General features: G+C 36.3%; 2 protein-coding genes across 6 annotated transcripts in view; both read right to left on the bottom strand.

Moving 5' to 3' along the window:
- Positions 1–8,610, bottom strand: part of LOC118768190 (zinc finger protein 665-like) — a 360,963-nt gene extending 352,353 nt beyond the window's left edge. The window contains exons 1-3 of one of the 3 annotated variants that reach the window (XR_005004040.1): positions 8,305–8,608; positions 4,312–6,594; positions 136–141 (exon numbers count right to left, since the gene is read on the bottom strand). Coding sequence is in view for 2 of the 3 variants with exons in the window: in XM_036514206.1 (XP_036370099.1) it covers positions 4,376–5,995 (1,620 nt within the window). In the remaining variant the exon portion in view is untranslated. Of the gene's footprint in view, positions 1–135; positions 142–3,752; positions 6,595–8,304 lie in introns of those variants that run through there. The other 2 variants (XM_036514206.1, XM_036514207.1) reach the window with 2 other exon arrangements.
- Positions 2,493–16,463, bottom strand: LOC118768211 (zinc finger protein 32-like). Of its 3 annotated transcripts, XR_005004046.1 has the most exons (3): positions 13,851–15,139; positions 4,214–4,313; positions 2,493–2,594 (listed from the first exon to the last, which is right to left on the bottom strand). XR_005004046.1 is itself a non-coding variant. In XM_036514313.1 (2 exons), exons 1-2 carry the CDS (start codon positions 14,292–14,294, stop codon positions 4,287–4,289), a joined length of 471 nt encoding a protein of 156 aa, XP_036370206.1. In that variant the 5' UTR covers positions 14,295–15,139; the 3' UTR covers positions 3,753–4,286. The 3 variants fall into 3 exon arrangements, 2 of the variants coding, with proteins under 2 accessions (XP_036370206.1, XP_036370205.1); XM_036514313.1 differs by lacking the exon at positions 2,493–2,594 and having other exon boundaries at positions 3,753–4,313; XM_036514312.1 differs by lacking the exons at positions 2,493–2,594; positions 4,214–4,313 and adding an exon at positions 16,109–16,463 and having other exon boundaries at positions 12,784–15,046.
- Positions 16,464–16,811: the final 348 nt, after the last annotated feature.

The following is a 16,811-nucleotide window of genomic DNA, read 5'->3' as shown; positions in this document are numbered from 1 at the left end:
AGCTGCAAGCCCCCCTGGCACCTGTGCCGGCGGCACGTAAAAAGCACTCACTACACTCACAGAGTGGTTGGCGTTAGGAAGGTCATCCACCAGTAGAAACACTGCCAGATCAGGCTGGAGCCTGGCAAGCCTCCAGGCTTCCTAGACCTCGATCAAACTGTCCAACCCGTGCTAGCACGGAAAACGAACATTAAGCGATGATGATGATTCTCCCTCTTTGTTTCTTTCGGACTCTCCCTCGCTTTCTCTTACTCTCTATCTTTTTCTATCTCTCTCCCATTTATAAACAACAAAAGATCTTGAGAAAGTTGAGAAATAAAATATTTAGAAAGATCAATCATAAATATCAGGCAGTGGCAACAGAAAGGTCTGCTTCAAGGCAGACAGCAAAACACTAACATTTAAAAGGGACTGACGAACTTGCGAGCTGAATAAAAATAATAAAATATTGGAAACAAAAGTTTAAAGGGATAGAATCTGAGGATAGTAGAGTCACCATGGCTGGCATTTCTTAACGATGGACAGCAACATATTGACAGTTTAATGGCTGGCGTAAAATTTTGAACTTGATGTAAAAGAAAATTGGTAAACACCAATTTTTGAAGTGATTCTTTCTCATGACAGTAGACTCACCATGGCAAGCATGCAAAACTTCTTCATCGTAGACGGCAACACATTGACGATTAAAAGGCTGGCTCAAAATTTTTAGCTTGATGTAACAGAGAATTCCTAAACACCCGCTCCTTTAAATTTTAATCCCCTTCCAGCCCCATTTAGACCCCTTTTCACATTTTGGTTAATATAACCTGATTTCATTCGGGTGTACTGGGGCCACATTTTATAAGATGAGGAATTTTGTCCTAGAGGTCAGGCCTTTCATTTGAGGAAAAAAATATTTGTCATGCAAACTTGCCAGCACTTTTAACATAGGTGTGCATATTTTCAGCTCAACCGACCGACCACATAATGCACACATTATATATATATATATATATATGTGTGTGTGCACGCATTATATATGCAAATGTATACAAATTATATATATATATATATATATATATAAATTAAATTAGAGATAAAACCACTAATCAAACAGTAAAAAACCCAAAACAAAAACATAAAAATAAAAATATAATGTAGAAAATATATAAAATTGAAAAATTTGAAGTATTAAAATTTAAAATAAAAATTATTAAATTATATTTATAATTTGTTTAAAAATATATATAACTATCAAAAAGTATTAAAAAGTTTAATATACATAAATAGAGATATATACACTTTGTATATATACATTATATATACATATTTATATATCGAACACACACATATAAATGAACGCAATAAATATCTGATTCATAATATTTGTTCTCATGATTGTGTTGGTGGTGGCGATGATAATTCTCTCTATGAGAGCAGACATAGTTATAAAGGGTATGGGAAGGGAGGAAATAGCGTGAGTGAGTGAGGAAGACAGATACGTAAAAGAATGGGAGTAGACTTGACAAAGTGGGTTTTTGGCCCAAGCGACACCTTTTAAGATAGGGATTTCTAACGTAACCCACGGGCATCGTCACCTCATTTTACATGTCCCTGTCAATCTGACGGGTTGTAGTGGCCTTGAAAGTGATCCAAGCGGTGGAGTCAAACAAACTTTTTTTCAGTTTTATAAATAGAGATATACGAGAAGTATCACCCAGTGTTGCTCGGGTTTGTTTTCTTTACAAACCTTTAGAATTGGAATTTTTGAAAAGTATGAATTTTGCATTATGTAGCTTGTTATTCTCTTTAAGTAAACATTTTTCTGGTTGAAATACACTGAAAAATGATGAGACAGCAGTCAAAGAATCGTAAAAAGTAGGGATTTTCGTAGATAAAAAGCATCTGATTGATATAAATAATTTTTGGTGATGACATGGTGCGATTTGAATTTTTTCTTCTACGGAAGGAAGAGCAAGCCTTCTTTTATCATCCTCTCAATTTTGGTCAACTTGCGCTGCAGGGTCTCGGAGGAGATAGTGTTAGTTGAGGGCTACCAAACCTGCCACACACACAGACAACTTCAGCTTTATATATATAGATATATCGTGCAATGCCACTCCCTGTAAGAAGCATTTGTGCTAGTTCATGTAAAAAGCACACATGCTGATCCATGTGGTTATTCAACTTACTCCTTCCCCTGAAATTGCTGGCCGCCTGCCAAAATAATGTCAGATACAATAATGCCTTGATATATAAGTTAACTTCTTCCTGGAGATTGCTCCTAAAGGGAAAACTCATAAAGCAAAGCAATAATTTCCCATAGAAACAATGTTATAAATTGTAATTCATTCCTAGAAAAATATTTTACCAATAAAATTTATAATACTTGTAAATAAATGACAATGAAACAACAGTAGAATGTAAAGAATATTTTATGTAAAGTCAAAAACAATGTCAAGATCATTTAGAATAGATAAAATATTATTTTTATAATTGTTTTCTGAAACACATTGAAAAGACTCAGGGACACCATCATTTGTAGACGTGACCACTTATTCACAAGCAAAGAAAAAAGTCTAGAGTTGTTTACTGAGAAGCATTCCTTTGCTCTTTATAAACTTCTTGGTAAGACACAGATGCATTTGTTATGGTAGTAGAAACTTTCAAAATTCGGATGTTGTGCTTGAAAAATAAAACTCATAAACAATGTCTGTAACTTGGGAAATGAATCTATTCCTTATGAAGTGTTGTTCTTTGTCTGAGGGGCATCCTTGCTCTTTCTATTGTTATGTGTTCACATCCTGAACAATTTGTCCCAGGATTTAAATCTTTGGATGCACAAGTGAAATCAGTCTCAATTATGAATCTGTGTTCTTGTTTAAAATGGAATTCTGAACCTTCCGGTAGTTTGAAGAATGTTCCATACTTCGGACGTTGAGTATAAATTTGCATTTGTCAGTATTCATTTTAGTGATTTAAGTTGTTACTTTTGATGAACTTGTGTGTTTGTGGGCCTCATGGAAGCAATGACTAGTAACGAAGACCTTTAGTGATAAGCTGTATTTGAGACGTCCCATCAAACCAAGTGAAATTGAAGTCGTGGCCGATGCTGGCGTCGTGTACACGTCATGTATAAAGTACATGTTGAGCATTGGGCCTCACAGAGGCAGGGTGGCCAATGCCAGTGGCACATGGAAAGCACCTTTCATATGTAGGACCTCAGAGAGGTAATGAAAAACGACTGAAACCTTTGGCAATATGCTGTGCTTTGCAAAAAAGACCCATCGACCCAAGTAAAATCATAGTCATGGCACATACAGGAGTCATGCAAATGGCACCCATGTCAGTAGCACTTCAGATCACCCACTACACTCTAGGAGTGGTTGGTGTTACAAAGGGCATCCAGCCACAGAAACCGTATTGCTTTGAGTGTGTGGGTTTCCAGTGATATCAGTTTCCATTTGATTGCTAAGTTTTTCAATCAAAATATCAAGGAATGGAAGTCGCTCTCTGCTGTACACCATTGCAAAATGGATATCTGGATTTATACTATTGCGTAGAACTGGTCAAGCAGAAAGATGCACCAGGATCCATTGTCTGCTTTGGTATGATTTCCATGGTTGGATGCCCATCCTAACACCGACCACTTTACTGAGTGCATTGGGTGCTTTTTATGTGATACCAGCATCAGCAGGGATCACCAAGTAGCTCGCAAGATAAAGAGTCACTTGGTTCGCAGAGGGAGTGGAACCGAGGGGGATGGCTTTGTGTCAGTTGGGAGGTTGATGTATAACAGCAGGAGAAAGACGAGTGTCTTACTATAGAGGAGAAACCTGACGATTCCAGTAGGAAAAGAAAGGAGAGAATGATAGATATATAGAGAGAAATGGATGGTGATGGAGATGTATGAGGACATACACAAAAGGTAGTGGTGGTGGGGGAATATTAGTGGTACAGAGGATAGAGGGGGATGTTTCATAGAAGTGTGAGGGGCTTATGAATGTGTGTGTGCGTGTTACTATATCCTTGCCTTGAGACTGTGTGATAGTTGTGGGTGTCACTGCCATGCAAGCAATGTCCATCGCCAATCTGCCACAAAAACATGTCAGGTCACGGGGAAATATTTTAGTTTGAAACAGGTGAAGGTTGGCAACAGGAAGAGCATCTGGACAGCAAAAATTCACCTCAACAAATTCCTTCTGACCCATGAGAGAATGGCAAAAATGGAGAGGAAAACAACGATGACAGACCACTGGAGCGGTTTGTCTGTCATATGAATGCTCTTGTTAGAAGTTAAGCTGCTTTTATGAGTAAATCATTTGCCAAATGTCCTCTGTATGTAAACGTTTGTGACCAGTTAACGTGCTATTTCAGAAAACGATTCTTACAGGCATTACAGTGATATGACTTCTCTTGTATGAATGCGTCTGTGCAGAGTCAAGTGATAATTTCGAGAGAATGATTTACCACAGATATCACAATGATATGGCTTCACGCCTGAATGAATGCGCTGGTGAGTAGTTATACTACCAGAGAAAGATTTACCACAGATATCACAGTGATATGGTTTTTCTCCTGTATGAACACGCTTGTGCCTGGTTAAGACACTGCATGTAGAGAAGGATTTACCACAGATATCACAATGGTATGGCTTCTCTCCTGTATGAACACGCATGTGAGTAGTTACACTACCTGATTCAGTGAAAGATTTACCACAGATTTCACAGTGATATGGCTTCTCACCTGTATGAATACGTTTGTGATTTGTCACACTACCAGATTCAGTGAAAGATTTACCGCAGATATCACAGTGATATTGCTTCTCAGGAGTATGAATGCGTCTGTGCTTACATAAGATACTGGATGTAGAGAATGATTTACCACAGGTATCACAATGATATGGCTTCTCACCTGTATGAACACGTTTGTGGTTAGTTACACTACCAGTTTCAGAGAAAGATTTACCACAGATATCACAATGATATGGCTTCTCACCTGTATGAACACGCCTGTGCTTGGTTAAGTGACCATTGTCAGAGAATGATTTACCACAGATTTCACAGTGATATGGCTTCACGCCTGAATGACTGTATTTGTGAACAGTTAACTTGTGTCCATCGGAGAATGATTCACCACAGATATCACAATGATATGGTTTCTCTTCAGTATGAATACGCTTGTGCTTAGTTAAGCTACCACTTTCAGAGAATGATTCAGCACAGATATCACAATGATATGGCTTCACTTCAGTATGAATGCGTCTGTGACGAGGTAAGGCATAGCTTCTGGAGAACGATTTACCACAGATATCACATGTATATGGCTTCTCTCCTGTATGAATGCGTTTGTGAATAGTCAAGGCATTATTTTGAGAGAATGATTTACCACAGATTTCACAGCGATGTGGTTTTTCTCCTGTGTGAACAGTACGCTTGTGCATAGTTAAGGGACTAGTTTCAGAGAAAGATTTACCACAGATATCACACTGATATGGCTTTTCACCTGTGTGAATACGTATGTGTCTAGTTAAGTAACTTTTATCAAAGAATGATTTACCACAAATATCACAGTGACATGGTTTTTCTCCTGTATGAACACGCTTGTGAATAGTTACTTTACTAATTTCAGAGAAGGATTTACCACAGATATCACAGTGATATCGTTTTTCTCCTGTATGAATGTATTTGTGCCTAGTTAAGTTATAACTTTGAGAGAAGGATTTACCACAGATATCACAGCGATATGATTTCACTCCTGTATGAATGCGTTTGTGAATAGTTAAATGATGAGTATCAAAAAATGATTTACCACAAACGTCACAGTGATATGACTTCTCTCCTGTATGAATACGTCGGTGAATAACTAAGCTACCTTTCTGAGATAATATTTTACCACAGATATCACACTCAAATGCTGTTTTGCCCTTTTCATTCTTTTCCTCATCAGAAAAGTCAATTTCTTCAGACTCTCTTTTACATTTAACTTCACTCAGATATAATTCATTTTCCATCATTTTCCTTTCTCTCGTCACAGTACACAAATGTTTTCCTTCTTCTCGTATATTACTCTTAATAAATATTTCTACTGGTATATCTCCATCAAAAGTGATCTTTGTTAATATCTGAAGATGCTGCAAACTGACTTCTTAATTGCTTTAACTCATTAACATTCAGATTACTCTGTCAAATGTAATGATTATTTATTCAAATTCTTCTGAATTAATCATTTATTATCTTATTGCTTTAAGATTTCAATGATGTGATTCCTTATGTTTAGAATGACATTGCAGGGTGAGTGGAAGAGGCCAGATGTGGGCAGTTTTAACGTAAAATAGCTTGAACGTTTGGGACTGATACGGCCAGGTTTAATGCTAAACGATTAATTAATATGCAAATATAATTTTCTGTGTATTCCAGACAATAAAGAAGAGAAATTTTGCTACATATATGTCAGAGTTCAGAAGATATATTTTGCAGTAATTCAGTAAATATTTATAGAAACAGGGTTATACGTGTTTTGTATAACATCTTTTTTGCTCAGTCTTCAAAAGACTTTCCATTCCAATGACGTTGCTTATGTAAAAATCCTGTGAAGCAGATGTCATCTGATAATCTGAAACGAAAGAGAAACAAGAGTGTAATACATACAAGATAATTAGGAATTAGAGAGATTAAAACAGTGAGAGTTTTACTAATTTTTATAAAAACATGACCATAGAGGTGCAGGGATGGTTGTGTGGTAAGAAGTTGGCTTTCTAACAACATGGTCCTGGGTTCAGTCCTAGAGTGGCCAATCAAAGCCTTGGGAGAGGATGTGGTAGATGGAAACGCAGAGAAGCTTGACATATATGAACTATCCAAATGAATTCTAATCAAAATAATTTTCAATGATTTGGAATCAATAAATACTCCATATTAAAATAATTTGTTTGAAATTTTAAGGTGTTTCCATTATTTTGTCCAACCCATGTATTTATTTTTGTATTAAATTCTGATAAAATTGTGATGGACATGCATCTCATACCCGAATCTTCTGTGATAATGGGCTGAACTGAACCATAACTAATCCGGAGGGAAACACAATCTTTCAGCCTGATAATGCACCAATTTACACAGCTAAAGTCGTAACTGAATGGCATGAAGAAGATTCTAGTGAAGTTGAACATCTTATCTGGCCACCAGTCAACATTTATGGTACATTTTAGAAAAACTAGTAAGGAGTCGATATCCTCCACCATAATCACTACAAGAACTGGAGACTGTTTTAGCTGAAGAAAGGATAAAAATTCCTTTGGAAACAATTCAAACTATGTACGAGTCTATAGCTCGTAGAATTCAAGCTGTAATTACTGCCAGAGGCGGTATTACTCCATATTAAAATAATTTGTTTGAAATTTTAAGGTGTTTCCGTTATTTTGTCCAATCCATGTTTTTATTTTTGTATTAAATTTCGATAAAATTGTGATGGATACACTCTGAACGGTATTCTGTAGAAAATTTCACTAAAAAATATCAATTTTTCTGAGTTATGAGGGAGTAAAGCCGATCCGTGTGAATTTCCGAAACTCTTCCCCCTAGCCTTGGAAAATTTTTATTAAAACAAATTGCGATATATTCAGAATCTACACTATCTGAAGCGTACATGTCGAAAATTTCATTTAAAAATATCCATTTTCCTGTAAGTTATAAAGAAACAAATTCGGAGTGGTTGCTACTCGGTCTGTCTGACTGACTCTCTGTATGGTTGGGTAAAGTATAATTCTATATTCTTTATACCGATCTAATTCCGAAAAGGCGCGTACATGGGTAACCAGATATAGATTGATTTTCGTTATTTTTCCTCTCTGCCTGCGTAGATTGTTTTCAAGTATTTGGGTTTTCTGGGAGTCCCTTTTTAAAGTAGAAGAAATAGCTAAGGTTTTTTTGACTGCTATTTCTAAACTCCGGTATGTGGTAAAGCAAATCTTTGCTGAACCCTAATTATAAAATATTACTTAAGCTTACCATGAAATGGTCTTTTTCATGCCGAATTCTACTTGGTGAAATTACTGATTACTTCTTAATTAATTAATTTTACCCTTTGTTATTATCTCTCTCTATATATAGCTTTAACGATATTGTTACTTACTGCAACAAAAGGGAGAGTTATTGTTTGAAGATGTGATCAATTAATTTCATAATTTCAGCAGGTTTAGAAAAGTATTTATGATCGGTAAAATGAAAACAAATCTTGAATATCTTAAGATCTCCGATTATAACAGGTTTCTACAAAGAGAAAACGAACTTAAATATAAAAATAAGATGGAATTATTACTTCACTCACGATTTACTCTCACTCGTTATCTTCCATATAGTCCTTTCTTCATCAGTTTTGATACACAAGTAGAAATTCACCAAGAAAAGTCAATAATTTCAAACAAGAGAATATCTGTCCCCACAAACATCCATGAAAACAGGTTCCCTTGTCGATAACCTGTAATGGGGAATGTATAAAACATGCATTGGTTTGCTTTAAGTACCGAAACGAAATTATAGCATCGTACTAAAATTAATAGCAATTATTTAGGCCATGCAGTGTTTCTTCTGGTCTTTTATGTTCTGAGCTCAAATTCCGCCGATCTCAATTTTACCTTTCACTGCTTCAGAATCAATAAAATAGAGATCCAGCAAAACCAGAGGTCGATTGGTAGATACTAATATCCACTCACCATCATTATTAGGCCTTTAAAGCCCATAGCAATCCACTTTCCTCGTTTGCAGGACAATCCTATTTGCTTTATTTACTGTAATAAAGGCTAACGGGATGCTTCCGTATGTTTGTTATCTCTATTTATATAACTATCTTCAAAACTTCGGCATGGATTAACCGGAGTTAAAATGGGATTTATAACAACTTTGACCCCAGCTGAGAATTGAAGAAACAATTATATCAAGTAGAACAACTGCCACGAACGACTAACCAAATATTAACATACAACCTTTTTCTGAAGGTTGTATGCGAAAAATTGGATCTTTTCGGTTTGAACGGCAGTTTTTTAAAATAATTTCCACGTAACTAAACACTTTTAAACTTCGTATACTGGTAGAATGTGTTTATAAAACATCTTTTTCTCTTGGCTTTATTGAGAAAATTCTATAGTTTGTAAGATATTTGTTGTTTTTCTTCTTCAATTTCTGCAATTTCAACCAATCAATGATGTCTATTGAAGTGAAAACATTCTGTGCCGTATGAATATGTCTCTCGTTTAAGAAACAGATTGGGTTTATTTACATTTCTGAAGAAAATAAGATACCCTTCCCCCTAACACTAACTAACCCTAACCCTAAAACAGATTGAAATGCAATAATTAATTGACAGAGTATCCCACAGATATCTGTACTGTTATAGCAATTTCAAACCGCATTCAGTGCGATGAAGTTGTATTTTTTAAAATTACAAGTACAATCCATCTGACAAGCTTCGATACAGTTTCCATCCACTGCTTTTTACCTAAACGGTATGGGTTAACCGATGGTTGTTTTTCTCTTTTCTTCGCCCCTTTTCAAGCCTAGCCAGGCTCATGGGCCCGGTTTCTGTGGCATATGTGTTCCCCCCCCCATTGCAGCGTTACTCAAGAAATAGGAAGAAAGAGTGTGAGAAAGTTGGGGTGAAAGAGTACAACAGGGGTCGCCACCACCCCCTGCCAGAGCTTCGTGGAGCTTTTAGGTGTTTTCGCTCAATAACACACACAATGCCCGGTCTGGGAATTGAAACCGCGATCCTCCAACCGCGTGTCCGCTGCCCTAACCACTGGGCCATTGCGCCTCCACATGGTTGTAGGAAATAAAATTTTCCCAAGATGCTGCACAACAGAATTGAACCTAGTACCTCATGGATATGATATAAACCAATTAACCACATAGCCATATCCAAAGGAACTTATCTACCATATGTGCTGGTGTACAAGATGCATCCTTACTTTACCAGAATATTTAGAGCAGAAACAAAATTAATGTGTCATCATTCAGCCATTGGAAAACATTTTAAAGTAGTTTTGTGGAGAAAATGTGGCAGAATTTTACTTTAATCCTTCAGTGGTGTTGTGGGGTATCTCATACCCCAGGTGATGTTTGCATGTGCGTATCTTATATCTGGCAACAGTGATAGTGTCATCCATCCATCCAATTACTCAGCATACTCCACTAAGTTAATGTACAATGTAGAAGATATATAAATATATATATATATATATTAATTATAATAAAGGGTTAATTGCAACAAGTTGCTCAAAACCACATACCGGAAATATTAGAAATAGCAGCCAAATAGATCACTATTTCTCTTGGCTGCTATTTCTAATATTTCTGGTATGTGGTTTTGAGCAACTTGTTGCAATTAACCCTTTATTATAATTAATATAATTCTTACCAAATATGGTCTTTTCCATACCAAAAAATCTACTAGGTGAAATTTATTAATTTTATCAAATTAATTATATTTCACCCTTTTTTGTATATTGAATACTATATATATATATATATATATATATATATATATATATATATATATAGTGTGGGTTCCTGTAAGAAGCACTCACGCTAGTTCACATAAAAAGCACACATGCTGATCCATGTGGTATTCAACTTACTCCTTCCCCTGAAATTGCTGGCCTTGTGCCAAAATAACGTCAGATACAATAATGCCTTGATATATAAGTTAATTTCTTCCTGGAGATTGCTCCTGAAGTGAAAACTCATAAAGCAAAGCAATAATTTCCCATAGAAGCAATGTTATAAATTGTAATTCATTCCCAGAAAAATATTTTACCTCTAAAATTTATAATACTTGTAAATAAATGACAATAAAACAACAGTAGAATGTTGCACCTTTTAGAAAGTTCTTTGAGAAATTTATGGATAATTGTATCTCCAATTATGATGTCCATTCAAGTTCTACAAGCCAATTAAACCAGCAAAATATAGCATAAAAATATTTATTTTGGCCAATGCTAAAACTTTGTGTGTCATGTATGGAGGTCTACTTGGGGAAACAAGGAGAAGGCCCTTCTATAGGTAATTCAAGAGCAGCAGTGGTAGTGGAGGCGCAATGGCCCAGTGGTTAGGGCAGCGGACTCGCGGTCGGAGGATCGTAGTTTTGATTCCCAGACTGGGCATTGTGAGTGTTTAATGAGCGAAAACACCTAAAGCTCCACGAGGCTCCAGCAGGGGGTGGTGGCGACCCCTGTTGTACTCTTTCGCCCCAACTTTCTCTCACTCTTTCTTCCTGTTTCTTATACCTGACTTCCTACGCAACCACTGAGCCTGGATGCACATTCATCCATCCGTCGATGCTCTTGGTGTCGGGAGTTGACCTGCTTTCTCTTCTGCGGGTCTTACGAATAGCAAAGGACCACGTTTCGGACTTCTCCCACTTGGACGAAGACTGCTACACTCAACAGCAACAGCAGCAGTGGTAAAACGGTTGGGGTCTCATATAAAAGGGTCTGGAAGAAATATTACAATGGATAATTGGTTTACAAGTTATGGATTTAGAGTTAATCTCTTGAAGAATTATAGATTAACATTTGTTGGCTCTTTCAGAAAGAACAAGATAGAACCCCCTCAGTTTGTTGCCACAAGAGGCAGAACTGAATACACAAGCTTGTTTGGTTTCCAGAAGGATGTTACACTGACCCCATATATTCCTGTCCAGGTGGGGAACCTATATGCCAAGGAAACCGGCCCTATGAGCCAGGCATGGCTCAAGAAGGAACAAACATTATAAGAAAAAAGAAAAGACCCCACTTCATTCATGACTATGAGATTACACCTAGAAAGTTCCCCTCTGAGGAGCAAGTCTGGCAACGGTTGTTTATAGAAGACCAGCAATCACCCATGCATACCGGCTTTCCCCTCTCCACACCACCAAAGTTGTCCAAGGGAAAGATAAAGGCTGATACAGCTTGGCACCAGTGACATCGCAACTCATTTCTACAGCTGAGTGAACTGGAGCAATGTGAAGAACAATTCTGCGCCCGACGCTCTAATCACTAATCCATTTGACTTCACCAATATTTATATAAATATATATTTAAATAATGAGGGAGATAAATTGAATATTAATTTAATTAACATCAATTTAAAACCAGTAGCCTAGCATACAAAAATCTGAAAAATCAGAGAAAATTCTAATACGTGTATATTCAAAGGGCAAGACCACTAGGTAGTCGGCCGTATGCTAGAAATAGATCACCAACGATCAAACTACAAAGAAAAGAATGTTCTCTACAGGAAAATTGTTCTGGTGTCTGCTGAATTTTCCTCTAGAGAACATTCTTTTCTTTGTAGTTTGATCGTAGGTGATCTACTTCTAGCATACGGCCGACCACCTAGTGGCTCTTTAGCCCTTTGAATATACATATATAAATATATATATATATATTGTGTGGGTTCCTGTAAGAAGCACTCACGCTAGTTCACATAAAAAGCACACATGCTGATCCATGTGGTTATTCAACTTACTCCTTCCCCTGAAATCGCTGGCCTTGTGCCAAAATAATGTCAGATACAATAATGCCTTGATATATGAGTTAATTTCTTCTGGAGATTACTCCTAAAGTGAAAACTCATAAAGCAAAGCAATAATTTCCCATAGAAGCAATGTTATAAATTGTAATTCATTCCTAGAAAAATATTTTACCAATAAAATTAATAATACTTGTAAATAAATGACAATAAAACAACCGTAGAATGTAAAGAATATTTTATGTAAAGTCAAAAACAATGTCAAGATCATTTAGAATAAACAAAATATTATTATTATAATTGTTTTCAGATATATATAGAGAAATGGATGATGTTGGAGATGTATGAGGACATACACAAAAGGTATTGGTGGTGGGGGAATATTAGTGGTACAGAGGATAGAGGGGGATGTTTCATAGAAGTGTGAGGGGCTTATGAATGTGTGTGTGTGTGTGTTATTATATCCTTGCCTTGAGACTGTGTGATAGTTGTAAACGAGTGTCACTACCATACAAGCAGTGTCCATCTCCAATCTGACATAAAAACATGTCTGATCATGGGGAAATATCTTAGTTTGAAACAGGTGAAAGTTGGTAACAAGATGGCCATCTGGACAGAGAAAATCCACCTCACCAAATTCCATCTGACCCATGAGAGCATGACAACCGTGGACGTGAAAACAATGATGATGGATCATTGGTGTGGTTTGTTTCTCATATGAATGCTCTTGTGAGTAGTCAAGCTGCTTCTCTGTGCAAATGATTTGTCACAGATATCACAATGATATGCCTCCTCACCTGTGTGAGTACGTTTGTGACTAGTTAAGTAATCATTTCGAATGAAGGATTTACCACAGATTTCACAATGATACGGCTTCTCACCTGTATGAACGTGCTTGTGAGTAGTTAAGTGATCATTTCGAGAGAAGGATTTACCGCAGATTTCACAGTGATACGGCTTCTCACCTGAATGAATGTATTTGTGAACAGTTAAGCTGGGCCCATGAGAGAAAGATTTACCACAGATATCGCAATGATATGGCTTTTCTCCTGTGTGAATACGTATGTGTCTAGTTAAGTAGCTATTTTCATAGAATGATTTACCACAGATATCACAGCGATATGGTTTTTCGCTTGTATGAATGCGTTTGTGAGTGGTTAAATGATGAGTATCAAAAAATGATTTACCACAGACATCACAGTGTAAATATTTTCCTTTTGTGTGAATCTGTTTGTGTCTTGTTAATGTACTACGATTTGACAATAGTTTACCACAGATATCACAGTGATATGGCTTCTCTCCTGTATGAAAACGTCAGTGAGCAGTCAAGTTACCTTTCTGAGCGAACAATTTACCACAGATATCACAATGATATGGCTTCTCACCTGTATGAATACGTTGGTGGATGACTAAGTTATCTTTCCGCAAGAATGATTTACCACAGATGTCACAGTACAAATATTTTCCTCTTGAATGAATCTGCTTGTGTCTTGTTAAATCACTATCTTGTGACAATGACTTACCACAGATATCAGAGCGATATGGCTTCCCTCCTGTATGAATACGTTGGTGAGTAGTCAAGTTACCTTTCTGAGCGAATGATTTACCACAGATATCACAGTGATATGGTTTTTCTCCTGTATGAGTACGTTCGTGAATGACTAACTTAGCTTTCCGAGAGAACAACTTGCCACAGATATCACAATCATATGATGTTTTGCCCTTTTCATTCTTTTCCTCATCAGAAAAATCAATTTCTTCAGACTCTCTTTTACATTCAACTTCACTCCTAAATAATTCATTTTCCATAATGTTCCTTTCTCTTGTCACAGGTCACAAAGGTTTTCCTTCTTCTCGTATATTGCTCTGAACAAATATTTCTACTGATATATCTCCATGAAAAGTGTTCTTTGTTAATATCTGAAGATGCTGCAAACTGCCTTCTTAATTGCTTTAACTCATTAACATTCAGATTACTTTGTCAAATAGAATGTTTATTGAAATTCTTCTGAATTAATCATTCATTATGCTATCATGTTCAGATTTCAATGTAGTGATTGTTTATTTTTAGAATGACCTTGTAGGGTGGGTGTGAGGGGTGGGATCTGGCTAGTATGAATATAAAACACACAAAAATATGGCCAGTTTAACCGTTTAGCATTGAGATTCCTTTGTGAAATGTAATGCTTATTTATTCATATTGTTTTGAATTAATCATGGATTATCTCATAGCTTTGAGACTTCAGTGATTTGATTGTTTATGTTTAAATTGACACTGCATGGTGAGTGTGAGAGGTCAGAATATTTGTGCTAGTTTAAATGCTAAATGATTAATTAATATGCAAATATAATTTTCTGTGTATTCCAGACAATAAAGAAGAGAAATTTTGCTACATATATGTCAGAGTTCCCCAGATATATTTTGCAGTAATTCAGTAAATATTCATAGAAACAGGGTTATACGTGTTTTGTATAACATCTTTGCTCAGTCTTCAAAAGACTTTCCATTCTAATGACGTTGCTTATGTAAAAATCCTGTGAAGCAGATGTCATCTGATAATCTGAAACGAAAGAGAAACAACAGTGTAAAACATACAAGATAATTAGGAATTAGAGAGATTAAAACAGTGAAAGTTTTACTACATTTTTATATAGACATGGTCGTAGAGGGGCAGGGATGGTTTGATTTTGATTTCACTTGTCTCAACAGGACTTTGCACTGAAAAAAATGCCAAGAAATTTTGTGAGAATTCTTTAGTTTGATACCCTCATCACCATTATTAAGGCCTATTAATAACAACTTTGTCCCTAGCGGATATACAGGTATAACAGAAACTGGAAGAAAGAGTGAGAGAAAGTTGTGGTGAGTACAGCAGAGTTCACCACTACCCCCTGCTGGAGCATCGTGGAGCTTTAGGTGTTTTCGCTCAATAAATACTCACAATGCCCGGTCTGGGAATCGAAACCGTGAGTCCGCTGCCCTAACCACTGGACCATTGCGCTTCCACACACACACACATATATATATGTATATATATATGTATATATATATATACATATACACACACACACACACATATATATATATATATTATATATATATATATATTATATATATATATATATATATCGTTATTACTATATATTGTTATCGTGTCTGGGGAGGGTCATTCTCTTTTAATGCCTTATTATTTTACACACACACTGGTTCGATTTCCACTCATTTAGGTATTCATTTTTTTCTAGAATTTTTGTTGCATCTTGCAACTTTTGCAATAGTCGTTGTTACTTACGGCAACAAAAGGAAGATTTATTGGGCGAAAGTAAAAAATACATACACCCGATGGTTAGGGTTTTTGTTACGCCAAAAACGAGTGGTGTACGTATTCTTTACCTCCGACCAGTTATTGTCTGAAGGTATTGTTAATTACAATACAGAGTGATAACTTAATTTTCATAATTTTAGCAGATTTAGTATAGTATTTATGATGGGTAAAATGTAAACAAAACTTGAATATCTTAAGATTTCAGACTGGATCATCGTTACAGTTCTTGTGGGAGGTTTGTAGAATGAGAAAACGAACTAAAATATAAAAATGAGATGAAATTATTGCTTTACTCACAATCTAATCTGACTTCTTATCTTCCGTATAATCCTTTCCTCTGCAGCTTTGATACAAATGTAGAAATTCACCCAGAAAAGTCACTAATTTCGGAGAAAAGGTCAAAGAATATCTACTACTACAGGTATCCCTGACGAAAACTTATAAAAAGGGAAATACTATACCGAAACGAAATTGTAGTCGTGTACCAAAATTAATAGTAATTATTTAGACCAAGCAGTGCTTCTTTCGTTCTGACCTCAAATTCCGTCGATGTCAATTTTATCTTTCATTGCTTCGGAATCAATTAAATAAAGATCCAGCCAAAAACATAAGTCGATGGTAGATACTAATCTACCCTAATCACCATTATTAGGTTTATTAATAACAACTTTGCTCCTAGCAGATAACTGAAGAGACAATTATATCAAGGAGAAAAACTGACCAAATACCTATTTCTATTTCTTTACTACCCACAAGGGGCTAAACATAGAGGGGACAAACAAAGGGATTAAGTCGATTATATCGACTCCAGTGCGTAATTGGTACTTAATTTATCGACCCCGAAAGGATGAAAAGCAAAGTCGACCTCGGCGGAATTTGAACTCAGAACGTAACGGCAGACGAAATACGGCTACGCATTTCGCCCGGCGTGCTAACGTTTCTGCCAGCTCGCCGCCTTTTGTGTTGCTATATTACTCAGTGAAAGACGATAAGTATGCGA

The sequence above is a fragment of the Octopus sinensis genome, linkage group LG27 (genome assembly GCF_006345805.1).
Source record: "Octopus sinensis linkage group LG27, ASM634580v1, whole genome shotgun sequence".
Classification (NCBI taxonomy): domain Eukaryota; kingdom Metazoa; phylum Mollusca; class Cephalopoda; order Octopoda; family Octopodidae; genus Octopus; species Octopus sinensis.
Note: the sequence above shows the minus strand (reverse complement) of the source record. Positions and strands in the feature narration are given on the sequence as shown.